A 19,729-nucleotide genomic window follows, 5' to 3' on the forward strand; every position below is an offset into this window, starting at 1 on the left:
CAACTGCTGGGGTTGGGTACATGACTCTTAATTAGCAAGGAATTTAATGAACTAAATTTAATTATTACAAAGCGGTTTATGAGTGTGACAGCATCAGGGCAGCAGCACAACTGAAGCTGTAGCCATGTAAATATTTCATGGAAAACTGTAATCAACAGGAGGAAATTCCTTAAGGAAATACTTGCATGCCTTGGCTCAGCATCCTCTTCCTCCTGGAACAGCTCTTATTTTGGGAGGCTGATATCACCTGGACATGAACACTGGGGGGAAAAGATGAATACTTTGACCTACAAAATACAATATTTTAAATATCTATCTCTAACCAAGAAAAAACAACATATATTTCTCTGATATTTTATATATTCTTTGAATATATTCCTATTTTCTAGAGTTTCTCTGGTGCTATTAACTGCAGGAATTTTGTTTGTGCCATTTATATCAAACCATTCATTTCTGAATAATTTCAGCAATGGACTTTAAATTTGAATGACTCAGATCCAGGGACACCTGCAGCCCATCAAAAAAAAGACCAGAAAAAGGCAATTTTTGAGGAGGTAATCACTGTAGGTAGAATTAATGAGCATTGGTTCCAGGTGAAGCAGTGTCCACCTTCAAACTGGAAAATTAATGGTAAAATTAATTACTCTGCTTGAATTCCTTCATTAGCATCACTAAATTTTATGATGTTTGAGCAGATCCATAATTTCTGCTGTAACAGCTTGATCTGGTGATAATTTTTGAGGAGATATTACATTTTTCAGTCTTCCTAGGAGAAAAGTGTTCCTTTTTCATGATCCCAGAATTATTTACATCCCATAATTGATGAACCCTTCACACCTCTCATTTCCAATTATTTTATTTATTAAAAATAATGCAAATATTGAAAAAGGAGGAGCATTACCTGTTTGAGAAAAAAATAGGGAAAGGGAGCCCTTGAACAGAAGCTTGTCAGCTGTCAGTTTTGATATAATAAACCAAAAATCCCTTTGATAACTGGAGTTTTAAAATTCATTTTAGAAGTAATGACAGGCCGAGATACTTTGTGTTCTTTACTTGTTTTGGTTTGGGCTAAAGCAATTTCTAAAATAATTTATTTGGTGGAGTTTTTTAATCTGTAACTGATAATTAAAGTGGCACTTTGAACCTGGTCAAGAATTATCCATCAGAGTTAGATTTTCTTGATAAGAATAGTTACATACACCCAATTTAACTCCAAGAGTTCTTCCAATTTCCTTTTTAAGACTCTTTATGTTTCAGGTCTGGATTCTCTTTTGTCTGTTGTTTGTGGTTGGCCTCGTGTCTAAAAATGGCTACAAATATTTCAATTATTCTTCACTCATTTATAGCAATGCTGACAACATTCAGAGCTAAATTTACTGTGTTTTACTGTCATTTAATGTAAATGACATTGCAAGGAACTATGCTAGAGGAAAAATGGATTTTCCAAGAGAACAACCTATTTTATTTTTTTAAAGTAGGTGCTGACTGAGTGAAATGTTTTCATGGACAGAGACTTCATGGAAGGGGAAATTTATTTTATAGAGATTCCGTGAAATATTGTCCTTCTGTTGTGATGCTGGACTCCTTTTTATGGCAGGTCACAGCCCAGTGCCTGTCCCCCGTGTCACCAGAACAGCATCCAGGTGCTGTTTTCCCCATTTTCATGGATTTTAATTAGTTTGCCACATTCCTGCAGAGGAATAAAAATGGGACAAAACCACTCTGGGCCATTTTACCTGCTGATCTCCAGAGGAGTTCTTGGCTTCACTTGGGATTATAGGATGATCCCAGAGGTCTTTTCCAGCCTTATGGATTCTGTGGGATCTGCTTTATTTTGTTGCTGTTTTGTATTTCAGTCTCTCCAGGTGGATCTGGATCCCAGGAAGGTGGCAGTGATGGGGATCTGGGGAATGATTCCTGTGGGGTGAGGGACAATGCCCTGGCCTTGGCTTCCATCAGCATGGATCCTGGGGCAACCCCCTCACAAGAGAGCCCAAACACTTCTCCAGAGCACTCAAATCCTTCCCAAAAATCTGTCTGGAGATGCGTTTCTGTGGGGATGAAGTGAGGAGAAGGGTCTGAGGGTGCTGGTGGACAAAGAGCTGTCCCCAAGCCAGGAGAGTCCTGGGGGACAAGAGGCCAGTGGGATCTTCGGGCAGAGCATTCCCAGCCGGTCAGGGAGGGATCCGGCCCCTGTGCCCAGCCCTGGAGGCACCTCTGGAGTGTGTGTCCAGCTCTGGATCCTCAGCACAGCAGGGACAGGAGCTCCTGAGCTGAGGAAGGGCCTGGAGCATCTCCGTGCCCAGGAGAGGCTGAGGGAGCTGGGGCTGCTCAGCCTGGAGAGGAGCCCCAGCTGAGAGGGGCCCTCAGCCCTGGCTGTCCCTGGATGTCCCTCTGTCCCTGGCTGTCCCTGGCTGTCCCTCTGTCCCTGGTTGTCCCTGTCTGTCCCTGGCTGTCCCTGGGTGCAGGAGGAGCAGAGCAGGGCCCAGGCTCTGCTCCGGGGCCCAGCAATAGCACCAGAGGAACGGGATTGATCTCAGCCATTCCCCCTGTACAGGAAGCAGAACTTCTTCACTGTACGGGTGATCGATTGTCCAGAAGGGCTCTGGAGTCTCCTCACTGGGGATATTCCAGACCCGTCTGGACACAATCCTGTGCCATGTGCTCTGGGATGTCCCTGCCTGAGCAGGGCGCTTGGACCCGTTCTGTGAAATTGCCGCTGCGTTCCCGTTCATCCCGCACACCCCCTGGAGCTCCGTTACGGGCAGCGCCGAGCCCGCCCCGAGCCTGCTCCGCTTCCCCGTGTCCCTGCGGGGCTCCGCGGGCCTGCTGCGGTGAGGGGCGGTGAGGGGCCGTGAGGGGCCGGGCCCCGGGCTCCCTCAGGCTCCCCCCGGGCGGGGCAGGGCGGGCGCGGCCCCAGCGCCGCGCTCCCCCCGCGCTTCCCGGCGCGCTGCAAGATGGCGGCGGGAGCCGAGCGCGGCGCGGCGGTGCCGGCGGAGCCGCCGCCGCTGAGCGCCGAGGAGGTGGCGAGGCGGCTGGCGAGCACCCGCCGAGAGCTGGGCAACCGCCGCAAGATCCTGCTGCGGAACCTGCCGGCCGAGAGCAGCAGCCAGGTACGGCCGCCAGCGCTGCCCGCAGCCGCCCGGCGGCGTGGCGCGCTCCCGCCCGCGCCTCAGGCGGGGGCCGGCAGCGGGGAGGGAGGCGCGGGGCAGCCCCGGGTCCCCCGGGGGGGTTCGGCGGCCGCGGGGCGCTGCCTTCCCCCGGCGCTGCCCCGCTCGGTGCCGGCCTTGGGGGGCGGCTTTGTTACCTGCGGAGAGCGGTTCCGGCTCGCCCGTCTGCGCCCTCAGCGGCGGCCACGGCGGGCTGGCCGGGCAGCACTTCCCGGGGAACGCCGGGGTCGCGGCCCGGGGCGTGAGGGAGCGAGGCGGGGGCTCGGTCTGGGGTGAGCGGGTAACGGGAGCACCGGCGGAGAGGCGGCACCTGTGTGCCTACAGGTAGGGCACTGCAGCACGGCCGCTTTCCGTGAGAAATGTGGGCGAAAAAGCTTCCAGACTGGCTTGCCTTTTTTTTTTTTTTTTTTTTTAATTATTTTTTTTTTTTTATTGTGAGGTGAGCCAGACGTTGAGAGGGAAAGCGGTTTTCCGCAGTCTGACGATGGTTTAGGAAAATTCTGCTCGAATTGCTGCTGTTGGTAGGAGATGATCGCTGAACTCTTCAACCGAGTAGTGCTGTGAGTCAGATGCTGAGGTGATTTAGCTGCACAGTCACTTCACCAGCTCCAAACACACAACTTGATGCACGAAGATGAAAAAAACAAAACAGAAACTGCGGCTTTTGTTCTGCTCTGCTCCTCGTCTGCCTCCCCCCTCTCTAAAGCACAGGTGGTTTCACTACCTGCGGGTAAGAGCAGCACGTGCAGACTCTCAATTTCTGCATAACTCCGGCACAAAAAGGGGACTATTCATTTTGGAGAGGCTCTGTGAGCTCTCTCAGTAATCCGAGCCGCGGCACCCAGCTGGCTGCTGCACTTCTGGCTGTTTTGTTCTGGCGTCCGCCGTGCCTCTCGGTGTGTCTGGCCCTGCTCTAGCACGTTAAAAGTTTGGAGATGACAGCTTTGTTAGGCTGCTTTAGGCACCTCTGTTTATAGCAGCCTGGTGAGCTGATCAATAACAAACTCACAGCTTGGTGAGGGCTGCTAATCTTCATGAAGTGGCGGTGTTGACAGAGAGGGCTTTGCTGGTGTGTCACCAGATGCTCGCTGTGGATGGCCAGGACAGGAGCACTCTGACACTCCAGTTGTGTCTCACTGCAGGTCTTTCATCAGTTCCCATGTGGGAATTTACCTCCATGGAGGCTTTCTAGTTTGGCGTTGCTTGCTCACCCAGCGTGTGCTACAGGGAGATGCCAACATTAAGGTCAAGACTGGCAGCCACGGAGTTTTCTGGAAGTTTGGCTTTCTATTTTGATGGCTTAAAAGCAGCACTTAGATGCCTTTTTCTCCTATATGTTGGGTTCTAATGTTGCCCTGAGCACCATGTACAGATCCTAAAATGCGCTTTACAAACTATTATTTTAATTTTTAATATTGATGAGCTACTGGTGGTGGGAACAAAGGCAAAAGAATTGTGCTGCAGAGAGCAAGTTTCTGTCCTGGAGCAGTTTTGGAAAGAAGTATGTTTGTGGTCAGGCATGTGGAGTTTACCTGTGTGTTTGGCTGTCGTATACTTCCAAAATTACTATGAAGTTTAACATTTCTTCTTGCCAGTTAACAATACCCATGGTAAACATGGGTTTGTCTTGTGTTTTCTCCTTGAAGTAATTGGTGAGCCAAGTAAAATCAGATAAACTGTTTCTGACCTGGCCAGTCTTATTCACTGTCAAGAGGGAGATGAACATCCCTGAAATGCAGCCAAGTCTCCCAGAATAGGTTTTCATAAATGTAACTATTCATCTCTGAGCGTTGGGGTGTTGGCTTTGCTGCCATTTGTTGTTAAGTGAAGAGTGAGGCCAAGATTTACCAAAATAGTTTTGAAGTGAAAAATTACTGTTCTGCTGATAGAGAGATTGGTGGGGATACTCAGCTTTGTCAGAAAAGTAGGAAAAAACTTCATTTTTTTAATATGAAGTTACATAACAAATATAATTCCTCTGCCAGTTGTAGCTACATATTAACTTTATTACTGTACTTGTAATCTTCAATTACCTCTGGAGCCCCACCTGTATTAAACTAAATTAAAAACATAAATTACTCTTGAGGCCACAGAAGAAATGTCCCTTGGCCATGAGGTTTCTGAAGCAGAAGCAGGTTTGCAGTCTCAGAAACCAAACAGAGCTCAACCTACAAATAGATACCTTCAGGATCAGTGTTTCTTCAGGCAGTTCTCTCACTGCAGCCATGGAGAAAGGATTTTTTTGTGGCAGATCCACGGTAAACAGTTGACATCTTTACTGTTTGTGACGGCACAGTCTCCGTTTGCTGTTCAGTCGGCAAGTGGGTCGATGTTGAGCTCCAGAGTTGCCAGGTGGTTCCCCAAATTCATCCTCATGGGATTCCTCCAGCACAATATCAAATGTGTGGTGTGATAATGACCTAGAAATGACCACAGGCTGTTGTTGACCTCTCTAAATCTTCAGATCTTTGATTTCTGTAGCTGTGACTGTGCCTTAAAGGCAGAATTCAGTACTGAGGCTGGAGCAGCATCATGAGAGGCTTCCCTGTTTCTCCCTGGAGCTTCACTGGGACGAGCTTGGAGCAGTGATCCACTCTGCTCCAATTCCAGTTCTCCTTTCCAGAGTGGGGAAGTGTCCTGGGCTCCTAGAGCAGTCATTCTATGGCTTCCTGAGGGCAGGGCAGAGATGTGGGATGTTCTGCAGTAAGATGGTCCCCTTGGTGGGAGTCCTGTTGAAGAACAGCAGCTAGTGATTCTGTTCTCATTAGCATTAATAGCCTCTGATGTGGTGGTGTGGTCACACTGATGTTTGCAGGAGGAGTCTTTGCCAAGAGACTTAAAAGTGAGCCTGCTTGCAGTGATGGATTCCTTTTATCATGATCAGTGCTTGGCAGTGGGTCAGGGATCGCTTGGATTGCCTTGTTGTGTGTGCATCTCCCTGATCCACCGTCCCTGATCCACCATCCCTGATCCACCATCCCTGATCCACCGTCCCTGATCCACCATCCCTGATCCACCATCCCTGATCCACCGTCCCTGATCCACCATCCCTGATCCACCATCCCTGATCCATCATCCCTGATCCACCATCCCTGATCCACCATCCCTGATCCATCATCCCTGATCCACCATCCCTGATCCATCCCTGATCCACCATCCCTGATCCACCATCCCTGATCCACCATCCCTGATCCACCATCCCTGATCCACCATTCCTGATCCACCATCCCTGATCCATTCCTGATCCACCATTCCTGATCCACCATCCCTGATCCATCATCCCTGATCCATCCCTGATCCACCGTCCCTGATCCATCCCTGATCCACCATTCCTAATCCATCATCCCTGATCCATCATCCCTGATCCACCATCCCTGATCCACCATCCCTGATCCACCATCCCTGATCCACCATCCCTGATCCACCATCCCTGATCCACCATCCCTGATCCACCATCCCTGATCCACCATCCCTGATCCACCATCCCTGATCCACCATCCCTGATCCACCATCCCTGATCCACCATCCCTGATCCATCCCTGATCCATTGTCCCTGATCCACCATCCCTGATCCACCATCCCTGATCCATCCCTGATCCATCCCTGATCCACCATCCCTGATCCACCATCCCTGATCCACCATCCCTGATCCACCATCCCTGATCCACCATCCCTGATCCATCATCCCTGATCCATCCCTGATCCACCATCCCTGATCCATCCCTGATCCACCATCCCTGATCCATCATCCCTGATCCATCCCTGAGCCACCATCCCTGATCCATCATCCATTCCAGCAGCGAGGGACACGGTCCCATGGGATGTTGTAAGAACAAAAATTGCAGCCAGAAGGTTCTTGAAACAATCTCAAAACTGTTCCCAGTGGAGGAGGAACTGAGCAGAGGGAGGGAAGGAAATACCACCTTCCTCTCTCCTTTTCTGCTAAACAGATGCCAAGAACTTCAGGATGAGCAGAATGGAAGTTGTACCTCACTAAACAGGAGGTTTTATTTTGAGTTTGCATTGGTTTTACCCCAGCCAGCAAATAAACACCACACAGCCATTTTTTCACTTCTTCACTGCTCTGATGCTGAAGAGAATCCCAAGTAAAGCTTGGGAGTTAAGAACAGTTTAATTATTGAAGCAAAATAAAGCATATCTAAAATTAATATAATACTAATGTTAATTGTATTAAGAAGGAATTAAAGCCAAGAGAAACAAGTGGTTCCCAGTAGAGTTGCTCAGCAGCCACTGACTGATAAACTGCTCCCAGTTTATGTCGTGGGCATGACATTCTGTGGTGTGGAGCATCCCTTTGGCTGTCCTGGCTCTGCTCCTCCTGGCATTCCATGCACCTGTGCATGGGAGCTGCAAAATCCTTGCCTCAGAGGAGTCTCTTCTTGGCAACAACTGAAACATCCCTGTGTTAGCGATATGATTCTCATCCTAAAGTCAGAACACAGCACTGAACCAGGAAGAACCAGATTTGTTGTCACATCCCAAACCAGGAAAATGGTAATTACCATTTACAGTTTTTCTCTAAGTACCCCATTGGATTAGAAGAATTGATTTTAGTTTTCCCCAATTTGTTTTGGTTTTTTTTTTTCACTGTGTCTTCTTATTTATGGCTGAGAAACTTCCCTAGGGGCAGTGGCTCATCACCATCAGCAGACTGATATGGGATACCAGTTCCTGTCCCATGGAATTGCTGCTGGGAAGATTAGACCTGGGGTTATTTATCTTTTTTTGCTCACCATTACTGAGATTTGTAGCCAGATCTCCAGTGTTCTGTGCCAAGATCAGCTGCCCAGGTTGGCTTTTTGCTTCCTCCTCTTTGCAGATAGAAGATTCTGTGGAAGACACGCTTTCTCCCAACCATTTTTGGATGGATTATCCCTAAATGCCACAACGTCACAGTTCTACAAAATAAACCTGGTGGAGGGGAGGCTTTACTTTAATGTAGGACATGCATCAAAGTAGGGCTGGTTAATTATTTTAACACCCCGTGGTTCTCCTGGGGTGGGACAGAATCCAGACAACAATGAAACACTGAGCTGTTGATACAAACCTGGTACAGTCCACCTGGGATAAGGAATTATTTGGTATTTTGGAACCCAATGGACCCATTCAGTTTCTTTCCTCTGCTGTCTGTTCCTGATCAAAAGCCAAATCACTCCTTAGCATGGTGCTGTTTCTGGTGGGGCTGTGGCATTTTTTTTTTCCCTTTCTCCCTGGATTAGCCATAATTTTTCCTTGTTTGATGGAAAGCCTCTAATGAGGTGTGATGATTTGAGGAAGTGCTCTCTCCAAGCTGTTGGATGCCAGACCTTTAAGTAGAAGGGCCTTTGTGTTTTCATGACTCCTCTGTCACACTGCCTGAACATGAAAGGCACATTGTGGACAGGGAGCAGCTCTCATGCCTTTAAGATGGACATTTTAAAATTTTCTTTATTACTTTTCTTTTGCTTTGAGCTCTTGCTCTCTCAAATTACCTCTTTCTATGTCTTTTCCCTCTTTAATTCAGCTCTCACACTACCCAGTATACCCAGGATGATGGAATTAATTTCCAATCCCATAAAGGTCCTCTTACCAACACTCCCAAAAGTCTCTGGAAGATCAGAGGAAAATCATTCCATGGAGAAATTGTTGTTTTCCCGTCTTCACATTTTCTTACATTACTTCACTAAAGATCTTTGAGAGCTCTGATCTTACAAAAGTGAGAATCAATTCCCAAACACAAAGGTTTGCCCTAAAAGGAGTTTTTGGCCTGAAGTGACAGGCTTGAATCCATTTCAGATTTCCTAGTTTGGGGCTGTGGAAGTGAAGAGGGAATGAGCTGAGCAGGAGCTTTGGGAAACACCTCAGTGCTCGCTGTTCTGGGCAGGTCAACATCTGCCACATCTCACACTTGATCCTCCAGCTCTGCTCCTCTGAGAGCTTTAACTTGGAAACTGGGAAGGAGGAGGTGTGGTGAGCCCACTCTGCCCAAAATGTTTCTTCTTTGGGACATTTATCCAGCAATTCATGAAATTTTGAGGCCCTCCTACCTCTGATTAGAGGATGGTTAAAATTGCACTTGGCATCAGTCCTTTTGTATTTTTATTAACCCTCTTGTTGGTGCTGAGTGTTGCACTTGCTCTCCAACAGAGCTCTGGGTTTTCCCCTGTTATTTAAACTGTGTCAATGTTCTCTTGTTTACTACTTATTATTTATTTAATATCTGCAGTGACATCCATGTGTCATGTCATGAACTCAGATAATTCAGCAGTCAAAAATTGGAATCAAATTAACACCCCATTATACAATTTTGTAAATGTAAAGCTTTTTTTTTCTGAGACGTTCTCTTTTTCCTGTCCTGCCTGCACAAATGGAACAAAGCCTTTTTCAGCTGTGAGATGATTTAAAACTTCTTGGTTAGCCAAGTAACTACTTTAAACTTAATTGATTCACATTTCAAGGATATTCATGTGAAGTTCAGGCCTTCAGCTGCTCAGTGAGAGCCAAGTTATAGACCAGGCTTGGAGAGTGTTTATATTGGAGACTTCCCTAAAGCTCACTGCAGAAATCTGGCCAGGCACCCTTAGAATTGTTAAATATTCTGCTGCCAGAATAGCACAATTATTTCATTTAATATCAAATCTAGTTTTACATCTAGAGAGAGAGCAGTGCTTGGGTTTGGTGTGCTGTAGGCTTTATATACATTATTATATATATTTTATGTATTCCAGGTGAGTAATGAGAACTTCTTGGATGTTTTCTTCCTTGCACTGTGGGAGTCAGGGTAGGAAAAGCTGCTTTTATCAGAAATCAACCACTCAGCTTCACTAATTTGATAAATGTGCCTGTGAATGAGTTCCTTTCTCATTTGTGTTTAAAACAATGCAGGTACTAAACACAAAGATCCTCTCTAAAGAATTCTTTCTGTCTCAGAGGTGCAAGTCTCAAATTGATAATAAATGCTGAAAACTCAGTTTGCCAGTTTTTCTACCCAAGAGAAGACAGAGCAAGAACTGAAGTATTTCAAGACCATATTTACAGTAGTAAATAATACACTTTTTTAAAGGTTAAAGAGTGATTTATCTTAAACTCCCTCTATTATATTTGACTTCGCTTGTTCTACTAATTTTCATATATGACCGATTATTTCCTAGTTACAATTTTAATTTGTACTGGTGCTGAGATAATCTGCTTTTAAAGCTTTAAAGGGCTGTAGGTTAGCTATACTTTATTAGTTGTATTTCTGTTCCAGGAGCACAAAATCCTGGAATAATTTGGGTTGGAAGGGACCAGACAGAACTCCTTAATATTTTTATTGTCAGAATCTACTTTGTCCAGTGTGTGACACTTGAGCCTTCAGCGTGTTGGTGAATATTGCTGTTGTTTATAGGATGTTTAATAGGATGTAGTGAAGATTACTGTGGGAGTTTTCAGTCAGTTTTTGTAGATTAACAGATTCATTGATTTATTAAAGAGGAAAAAGCCCTTTAGGAGGAGCAGTTTTGTCACTGGTGCGTTCGGGTTGTTGGAGCGTGGACAAGGCGGTGGCAACGGGGCTGGCAGCCACTACTCAGGTGTGGTACTGCTCTGAGTTTACTCCTGCTTTACTACAGCTCGGAGTTGAGGGCAGTGCTCGGGGTTTGCTCCGGGCTGGGGGTGCAGGAGCTCCCCGGAGCGGGGCCGGCGATGGGAACAAGCGGCGCTGTTTGTTTCTGCCGTTCTCAGGGAAACATCCCTCTGCTTACATTCCTCACGAGTTAACAGCACAGGATCTACCTGACTCTGCTGACCCCCTTCTCCTCCAGAGCAAACACTCCCTCCTGGCCCTGTCCTGGAGAGCTGAGTCCTTGCCCTGAGCTGTGGGGAGCAGAGCTGGGAACATCACAATGGGAGCACTGTTCCTTCTTTCCGAGGAGATCCGAGTGCTGGGAGATGTTGGAGGTGAAGTTTAGAGAAGTGCCTGGCTTAGCAAATCTCAGTGTTACACACAGATATTTACAGCTGTTTGGTTGAAGGAGTACACATTTTCCTAGAGCTGGCAGGGTGTGTTTTATCTTTGTAAATCCTCACCGGCGGTGCTATGTGAGAAATGCTTTCACAGAAACTCAACACAACCCCAATTCCACAGGTGAAGGTCTCAGCCCTGCCTAGAGCCCACGAGAGCACAAGAACCAGAACCTTCCTGGAAGAACCCTTTGCACAAACCTGGCAGTGTTTGCAGCCACCTGTGGAAATTTGTGTTCAAATCTTCACCAGATTTCTCTGCTTAAATCAGGCTTTGTTGTAAATATCCCTTATATTCTCATCATTTTTTATATGAGATCTCATAATCATCTCCCAAAGAGGTGTTCAGCAGGGGCTGTTTTTCCTCTCAAAGTTTCAGGCAGTTACTGGGAAATCATGTGGAATCATCTGATACACAGATGACTTTCAAAAGAGTGTTCAGAGCTGTTTGAAATCCTATTTCCTGCTACCTAATCATCATATAAAACTTTCAGTGTTGCTCTTGTAAAATAATACTGGGAATCAAAAGGGCAAACATGTCCCTCTTCTTCTGAGAGGGACAGAAACCACTTTTTGGAGTCTTCAGTGGCACAGCACAACTGAGCTGCCAAAACTGTAAAGAAAATCTCTTTTCAGTCTCTCATGTCTGAGAAAGAGCCACCTAATTCTTGTTTGAAAGATGCCCACACTCAGAACCCCTACCTGGCTTGAATTTTGGGCATATCTTGCATATCAGAAACCCCATTTTATCACACCTTATTTGAGGATGGGTGGTGGCTGGAGAAATGCTGCCATATTTTATTAATGCAGTATTTGACAGCTGTTAAATAGTGAAACTAGAGATTGGTGCTCTCTTGACTAAAAGGTGTGCACCTGATACCCCTCACAGAGAACCCAATTAACCTTTAGGCTTCATATATTGAATTTCCAAACTGGCAACTACACTCATCTGCTGCAAATCATCTGCAGTTAAACTTTCAGAAGAAGCTGGTTGATTATTTTGCTTGCAGAAATCATCTTGCACTCCTGTATATGGGATTTTTCCAGCTAAAATAATGTAAATATCCAGGTTATTGCTCCTGGTTTTCCCTTGGGGTGGTGAATGTTCATCTCTGCTTTCTCAGCACTGAACTGACAATAATTTGTGGGGTTTTTGGAGCATGTGCACCTTGGTTTTTTGGGAATAGCTGTAGGAAACTCCTCTTAGACTTGCTCTTAGCCACCCCTTGTCTCTTCCCATTAATTAGTGGGAGCAAACAGCACTCTTGGGATTGATTCTCTGTTGAGCAGCTGTGCAGTAATTGATAGAGGATACTTTCCAGGGGGTATTCTGGCCACAATTATCTGCTGGGTGAAAGAATATCCATTAGTAAGAGTGAAAATCTATTAAAGTGAACTTGAGCAGGAGACTAAAGCAACTGGTGGGTTTTGGGGCAGCATTGTGCCCTCGGTAAATTTGGTGATGTGATGCTGCCAGTGTTCCTTGTCCGTGTGGTATTTTAGCTATGCCAGTTGCACTTCAGAGAAATGGAGAGGGTTTTGCTATTTAATGAGCTGTGATGTTATTTGTTTTTATCAAAAGACAGTTACAGGACGCCCTTTTGTGTTTATGTGACCCCAGAGAATGAAAAGTAAATTAATCAAATTCAGCTAGCCAGTTTTATATGTGAGATAAAAACATTGCTGCAGCAGTGTAACCAACTCCTTTAAAAACAAATATTTGATAGTGTTTCTATGGTGAAATTTTCTGTTTGTTGGGAAAGTTTTTGGGTTTTGTTTGAAATGAGGATGAATTTATCCACTTGCTTGGTTTGGTGATTTATTTATGTGATGTTGCTTGTACTTTTTCCCTTGCAGGAAATCCACGACTTGTTTAAAGATTATGAAATCAAGTATTGTTATGTGGACAGGAATAAAAGAACAGGTGAGAACTTAAAACTTGCACATATTTCAATTCTGTGAGGAACACTGTGCTGTGTATGAGGTCATGGATTGTCACAGCTTGTCTGGTGTCCCCCAGTGCCTTTTTTGTCACCTTCTACTGAAGCCAGTGGAAACTGGGAATTTTCTGGTGTTGATCAGAAGTTTTTTGGTGCCCTCTGGTCTCTCTCAGGATTATTCCTCAGTGAGTGTCCCTTTGGGACAAAGCTGACCTCAGCTGGCTCAATTCCTTTGGAAAACTGGTCCTGAGGCCTCTCTTGGGACAAACCACACGTGCCTGAGAGGGAAACCTGCCCAGCTCCAGATGCATTTGTAGTTTGCTCACATCAGGAAACACTTTTGCCCTGTGAGGGTCACCCAGCACTGTTGGAGGTTGTGGAATCTCCATCCCTTGGGATCCTGGAACCCGTCTGGGTGACCCTGCTTGAGGAACAGGTTGGACAAGAGGCCCTTAGGAGGTCCCTGCCACCCTCATCGTGTTTGGGATTGTGTGAAATGCTTTATGGACTGAAAACCCCCAAAAAAGATCTGTTAACGCCAAAGTGAGAACTTGTGGACGTTGTCATCAAAGAGATTCTGTAGAATCTGTGATGTGTTGACTTCAGTGGAATATTTAATTTAGTAAGTAATAGTCTGCTAGCAGAATATTTAATTTTGTTTCCCAGCTACAAAATCTGCTTGGGTTCCAAGCAGTGAAGCTGTGTGCATCACCACATAGTCACTTTTTGAGTTAATTGCTCATGATCTTCAATTGATAATCCCAGATTTTAGACACGATATATAATGTATATAATAGATACATTTACCTACTGTGTCTCTGGGGCAGATCTGCAGCTCTCAGCTGTGGTTTCAGGGGGAGGGAGAGGTGTGGCTGCAGATCAGCTGGGGTAGGTGATGTCCCCACTCCTGCTCTCTTGCAGCTTTTGTCACCCTGTTGAACGGGGAGCAGGCCCAGAGCGCCATCAGGAAATTCCACCAGCATTCCCTGCGTGGCAAGGAGATCTCCGTGCAGCTCCAGCCGACGGATGCTCTGCTGTGCATCACCAACCTGCCCCTTTCCCTCAGGATAGAGGAGTTTGAGGAGCTGGTGCGTGCCTATGGCAATGTGGAGAGGTGTTTCCTGGTCTACAGCGAGCTCACCGGCCATTCCAAGGGCTATGGATTCGTGGAATACATGAAGAAGGACTCTGCTGCCAAGGCCAGGCTGGAACTCCTGGGCAAGCAGCTGGAGGAGAGCACTCTGTTTGCACAGTGGATGGATGTGAACCAGCTGACCACAAACCTCATTCACTCCAAGTGCCTTTGCGTGGATAAATTACAAAAAGACTGCGCTGATTCGAAAGAGCTGATCCAGGCTTTCTCCCTCAAGTACAAACCTGTGTTCTGCCAGGTATGTTGGGTTTCTGTCTTATGGAAAACCAAGGTTAGGACTGCAGTATTGCCTCACTTCACTCTTGCTGTCTGCCACTTCTATTTTTCCTATTTATTTTTATTTTCCTATCAGTTTTCCTATCAACTGTTGTGCATCTGCACAGTGATGGGAGTAGTGATGCTGAACTGCTCTGGGTGTGCAGTGCCTGATCCCTGTTGTCTGGGAATTCTGCAGGACACCACTCCAGTGAAACACCAGCAAAATGTCTGGAAGACATCCCCTTATGTCATTTACTGAAAATAATTTGGTTTTTGAGAGCTTTGAAAGTAAACATTGCTGAAGGTTTTATTGCTCAAAGAAAGCCAGAGTGTATGAATAACCACAAGTGCAATGGTTCAGATGATGCAAAATACATCATATAATAAATATATTAATATTTAACATTTTTTTCTCTAACTGAGGAAGATGCAGGCTTGGCTCCTTGGGTATTGCCAGGGATAGAAGTGACACATCTTTTGGAAAGCTGGGAAGCAGAGAAGAGGTGGATCCTCGCCTTGGTAGTTCAAACGTTTCCTTCTCATCCTTGTGAGAGGAGGCCACAAACAGATGTGGCACAGATAGATCATCATAAACAGGCAGTAGAAGGAAACCTTTCCTTGTAGTCACACAGATTCCAGTTGCAGGGTTGTTTTTTTGTTGTTTTTTTTTTCCCTTAAGTCTCTGTGGAGGCTGCTCAGGGATCAGCCCCGGGGATGAGCGCTCAGAGATTCCCAGCATGTGGAGCAGAAGGTCCAGCAGGATCTGCAGCCCGACCACCTGCAGGCCTTCACACCCTCCCCGGGGCTCTTTGCCAGCCCCAGCAATTTGTAGGTGGCCAGAGTAAATCCTTAGACTTGCTTGATCCAAATACACCAGGAGATGAATAGATTGGAATGAACTCTTCCCAGAAAATTCCCCTTCCTGGTTATTTTGATCTCCAGCCTGGGAATGTGTCTGGCTTCAGCCTTACCTCACTGATGCCTCAATTAAGCAGCTTTTGCTCCCCATTATTTTCTTCCTGTAAGTAGGTATTAAATGCTGTACTCAAGTCTCCTGCTCAATCTTTGTTTAATTAGCTCAACAGATTGATCCTTTTAAGTCTTTTCCTTCGGGGTTTTTTTTTTTTCCAGCTGTCAAATAATCCGGGGGCTGTTATCAGCTCCCCCAACAATTTTTCACCATCCTTTAAAAATTCTGAGCTTCAAAGAATAACAGACTTCTTGGGGAAAGGTGGGTTTCACTGACAGAGCTCTGCTGTGCAGTTAGAGGCACTCAGAAATTGACTTTTTACCTTTTAAAATTACGATAAATCTTGGGTCATACTTGGTGTGGGTGAGGAGAGTGTCTGTGTGCATTAGGTCATTAAATATTCCTGTTCCTATAAAATACAGGAGGGTGGAGGTAGGAAAACAAATAGTTGAGATTTGAAAAAGGGAAGAAAATGAGTGCTAATTAATTATGGGTTTGTGAGTGAGACTACCTGAAGATTGAGGACAAGAAAAGAAGGAGGAGGATAACCCAAGAAAAGGCAGAAAAAGGAAAGAGGGGAGATGTTATGGAGTGGGTAGAGACAGAAAAACTGGGAGATGAGAGGGTAACAGAAACCTCTGTGTGGGGGGAATTTCTATAGGGAATGATTGAGAAAAATATTTTTTTTCTGGAAAACTTGAATGTAGCTCTTGTGGTACTGCCATGGTTTAGTTCTGCTGGGAGCTCGTGCAGTATTTCATCAAGTAAACACAATCCTTTGCCCAAAATTCTTACCTGAACTCATGAAATAAACTCTGGGTTATTTCATCTTATTCCAAAGTTACCATTTTTTTAAAAATCGTTTTTATTTCTTCTCTGTAGACAGCAGGAATGTTCTGTCAGGAGGAGCTGAAGCTAAACACTTACACATGGATATTAGGAAAAATGTGTTTTGTCCTTTGTTTCAGCAAAATGGACCAGAAAACCTCATTCTTTTCTTCTGTCAACTTTAAATTGTCGCTAAAAGGTCTCCACCCTTATCTGGATAGGAATAAAGAGGTTTTTTTCAGTACCTGTTTACTTGGGAAGTTGAAAAATTCCTGAATCCTTTGCAAGAATATTTGGTGGCTGCACTTGGGATGCATTAAGGGAGTTTTTATCTGTGTTTCATTTTAGCTGAAACTAAAATACAGATGTTCCATGGCTTCAAACCCTTTTCACAAGTACCTCAGGTCTTTGCCAGTGCACCTAAACTGGTATCAAAATAAAATAAAAATATAAAATGTATTTGTATATGAAATATGTGCTCTCCAGAGCTCTGCCCAGAGGCCAGGCTGTAACAGTGCCATTAAAGATTTATCTGACCACCCTCCTTTTCTTCCAAATCTTTGACATTTATATTTCAGTTGTCAGGGGAAGTTTGTGGGGCTGTGGTTGTTTTTATCCAGTGCAATCTGGAGCAGGTTTTGTCTCTTCCACACCAGAGCTGGTATCACTTTATCATTCCCAATCATTTAGGGACTGGAGATTTTTGCCTAAGCTTCATCCCTCCCTTCTCACCCTGTTTTTTTGTTTGATTTAAATCTGCTCATTCTCTCTCAAAGTCTGCACACAAAGGCCAGGGCAGCGTTTGTCACATAAGCCCTTTTCCAGTCTGCTTGATTGATCAGTCTGGCATCTTCTCTTGGCATTCCCCACAACCACAGCCTTCACATGCTCCCAAAAGGCACCAGATACTGGTGGAATTTGCATTGTTGCATGTTTCAGCAGCTGTCATGCACCCTGATGAACGACACTTTGATTATTGCAGGCTGGCAAAAAATGAAGAAGAATGAGTTTATAATTATCCTGCAAAGTAAAACCGGTTGTAGCATCCAGCTGTATTTACAATTCCCTTCTCATTCCTCCTTTGTTGTTTAAATATGTGTTAAATGCACGATGTTCTCCATGAGGTGAGATGGAAGTGAAGGTGGGAATGGAAGGGATAATGGAAGGAAGGAGCAGATAACCAGGAGGAGATAATCACGAGTCTGTAAGCGTGAATGCCAAAGAAATGAAAATGTGACATCCAACAGAATTCCAACATTTTGAGAAAGAAACCTCCTGGTTTGGGGGGAAACGTTATCCTTGCGTTGTGTCAGCAAGAGATCTTGCAAGGGGCAGGTGACAGTATTGCAGGGCAGCTGCTGGAATTCCCAGTTTTCCTTGGAGTGCTGGGAACTGTTGTTGTTGTTGTTGTTGTTGCAGTTTGCCCAGGACGAGGACGGCGGCAGCGGGGATTTTGCCGTGGTGGAGTACGAGAGCGCGGAGCAGGCGGAGAGCGTGAGAGGGGCCATGGACGGGGTGACCATCAACGGCAGGAGGGTCCAGGTGTCCTTCTGTGCCCCTGGAGCACCGGGCAGGAGCACCTTGGCAGCTCTGATAGCGGCACAGAGGATGGTGAGATCCCTGGAAACCTCCTTGGGATGAGCTCGTCACGCCTGAGCCGGGGCTTTGCACAATGAGGAAAAGGAGCTGGGCTTGGGAAGCTTTGGGTTTATCAAAGCCACGTTGGACAGGGCTTGGAGCAACCTGGGATAGTGGAACATTCCCTTCCCATGGTAAAGGATGGATTTTAACCAATCCAGACCATTCTGGAATTCTGTAGAATCAGCCCAGTTCAGGCTCCTTGCTAGGCAAAGATGGCCTGGAAGAATATAAAATATATCCATAAAATATCACAAAGTTACACCCACATAGCTCTGGGATTTCAGTAAATGTAATCTCCTGTAAGAGAAATCATTTCAGCTCAAAACAAAAGTGACTGGGAATGAGTCATGGGACGAGCTAAAACTTGGTTTGAAACAGAGAGGCAAGAATTTGTCAGCTTTAAGATAAATTTCAAGGCAGGAGAAATAGGTTCATTTCATGCTCGAGGTAGAAGAAAGCTTTTTACACCCACATGTCTTATCAAATTATTTCCTAGAAAATTGGATGTGATCAGTGTTACGTGGAAAGGCAGAAGAGTTCCCTCTCTCCAGCCAGCTCAGACCACATCTCTATAAAAGAGATGAGAAGTCTGTTACAAGATCTGGTGCTCATGGCAACGTTTCTTATTCTCCTGTACTGATAACGCTGGGTTTAAAGGAAAGAAAGAAATGTGCTTGAAATTGTGATGGAATCATTTGTTAGGTGTTTCATTTGAGGGGAAAAATGCAAGGATCAGGGAAGGAAATGATATTTTTTTTGTGTCAGATGAAATGTGTACATTGCCATTGGAGCTTGAGGGATTTTAAATGTATTCATTGTTTTCTCCTGTTTCTAACACTTTTTATCTCTTCACTGGAGATGAGGAACAACAGGAAGGGCTTGCTTCCAGAGCCAAATCCAATGCAGATCATGAAAAGTTTTAACAATCCAGCAATGCTGCAGATGCTGCTGCAGCCCCAGCTGCGTGGCCACGCTGTTAAACCTGGTAAGCTGCTCTAAAATAATGCAAAATTAAACCCTGTTCTTAGTGCTGCAAGGCTTTTGCAAAGTAATTAAGTGGAAATAACGTGTAAAATCTGTGCAGACACTGTTTGAGTGTGTTTGTGCAGATAATTTCACATTTTATGCAAGCAAAAGCAGGAGGTGCTTTGCTACACTCGTGTGTTTGTGTAAAATTCAGTGTTCCTACAAATATCCTTGTGTTAACTCTGTGGGCTCTGAATATTCATATCAGAAATGGGTTTAGAAAGAAATGTCTTTTGCAAGACTTTGCTAAACTTAAATCTGATCCTAGATCTGAATTTTGCAACCTGAGTCTTCCTTCTCTTGCCAGTGTAAATCTTTATTCTTTTGGCTGCTGCCACAGCCGTGCAGAATATTTATTAGAGCATCAGCCAGAAACATTTCTCTGTTCTAATTAGGATGTGAATAAACATAAACCCTAATTAATCACATTTCAAATGCCAAAAGTGCTCAGAAGGACAAGGAGATCAAGTGGGAGAGAGCTGAGAGTGTGGTGACAAAGAAACCCAGAAATGGGGTGTGAAGTGACCACTTCAGGGCAGAAACACTTGAGCTAAATCTGAATTTAAAACACTTCAGATAAAGCTGAGGCCTGGAATCACTTCAGGAGTGAAACCCTCAGGTGTGGAGGAGCACCTGGAGGGGGCCTTTGAGCTCTCACATCCTGGTAATTGTTCATCAAAAGGTTTCATAGCCTCTCCCACCCTCAGCGAGTCTGTCCTTCCCTTGTACTGACCTTTGTACA

At 45.3% G+C, this 19,729-nt stretch overlaps 1 protein-coding gene and 1 long non-coding RNA gene across 10 annotated transcripts in view; one reads left to right on the forward strand and one right to left on the reverse strand.

Moving 5' to 3' along the window:
- Nucleotides 1-32: 32 nt before the first annotated feature.
- LOC131581091 (uncharacterized) lies at nt 33-3,485 on the reverse strand. Its single transcript, XR_009278014.1, has 3 exons — nt 3,308-3,485; nt 1,737-2,051; nt 33-247 (listed from the first exon to the last, which is right to left on the reverse strand). It is a non-coding gene; the product is annotated as an uncharacterized LOC131581091 (long non-coding RNA).
- The window catches only part of RAVER2 (ribonucleoprotein, PTB binding 2), a 29,659-nt gene continuing 12,765 nt past the window's right edge, over nt 2,836-19,729 (forward strand). For 2 of the 9 annotated variants that reach the window (XM_058842972.1, XM_058842975.1), the window contains exons 1-5: nt 2,836-3,113; nt 13,029-13,095; nt 14,033-14,502; nt 17,740-17,931; nt 18,820-18,946. In XM_058842972.1, coding sequence (XP_058698955.1) covers nt 2,958-3,113; nt 13,029-13,095; nt 14,033-14,502; nt 17,740-17,931; nt 18,820-18,946 — 1,012 coding nt within the window. In that variant the 5' untranslated portion in view covers nt 2,836-2,957. The remainder of the gene's footprint in view (nt 3,114-13,028; nt 13,096-14,032; nt 14,503-17,739; nt 17,932-18,819; nt 18,947-19,729) is intronic. The other 7 variants (XM_058842976.1, XM_058842973.1, XM_058842978.1 and 4 more) reach the window with 5 other exon arrangements.

Source organism: Poecile atricapillus, chromosome 7, assembly GCF_030490865.1.
Source record: "Poecile atricapillus isolate bPoeAtr1 chromosome 7, bPoeAtr1.hap1, whole genome shotgun sequence".
NCBI lineage: Eukaryota > Metazoa > Chordata > Aves > Passeriformes > Paridae > Poecile > Poecile atricapillus.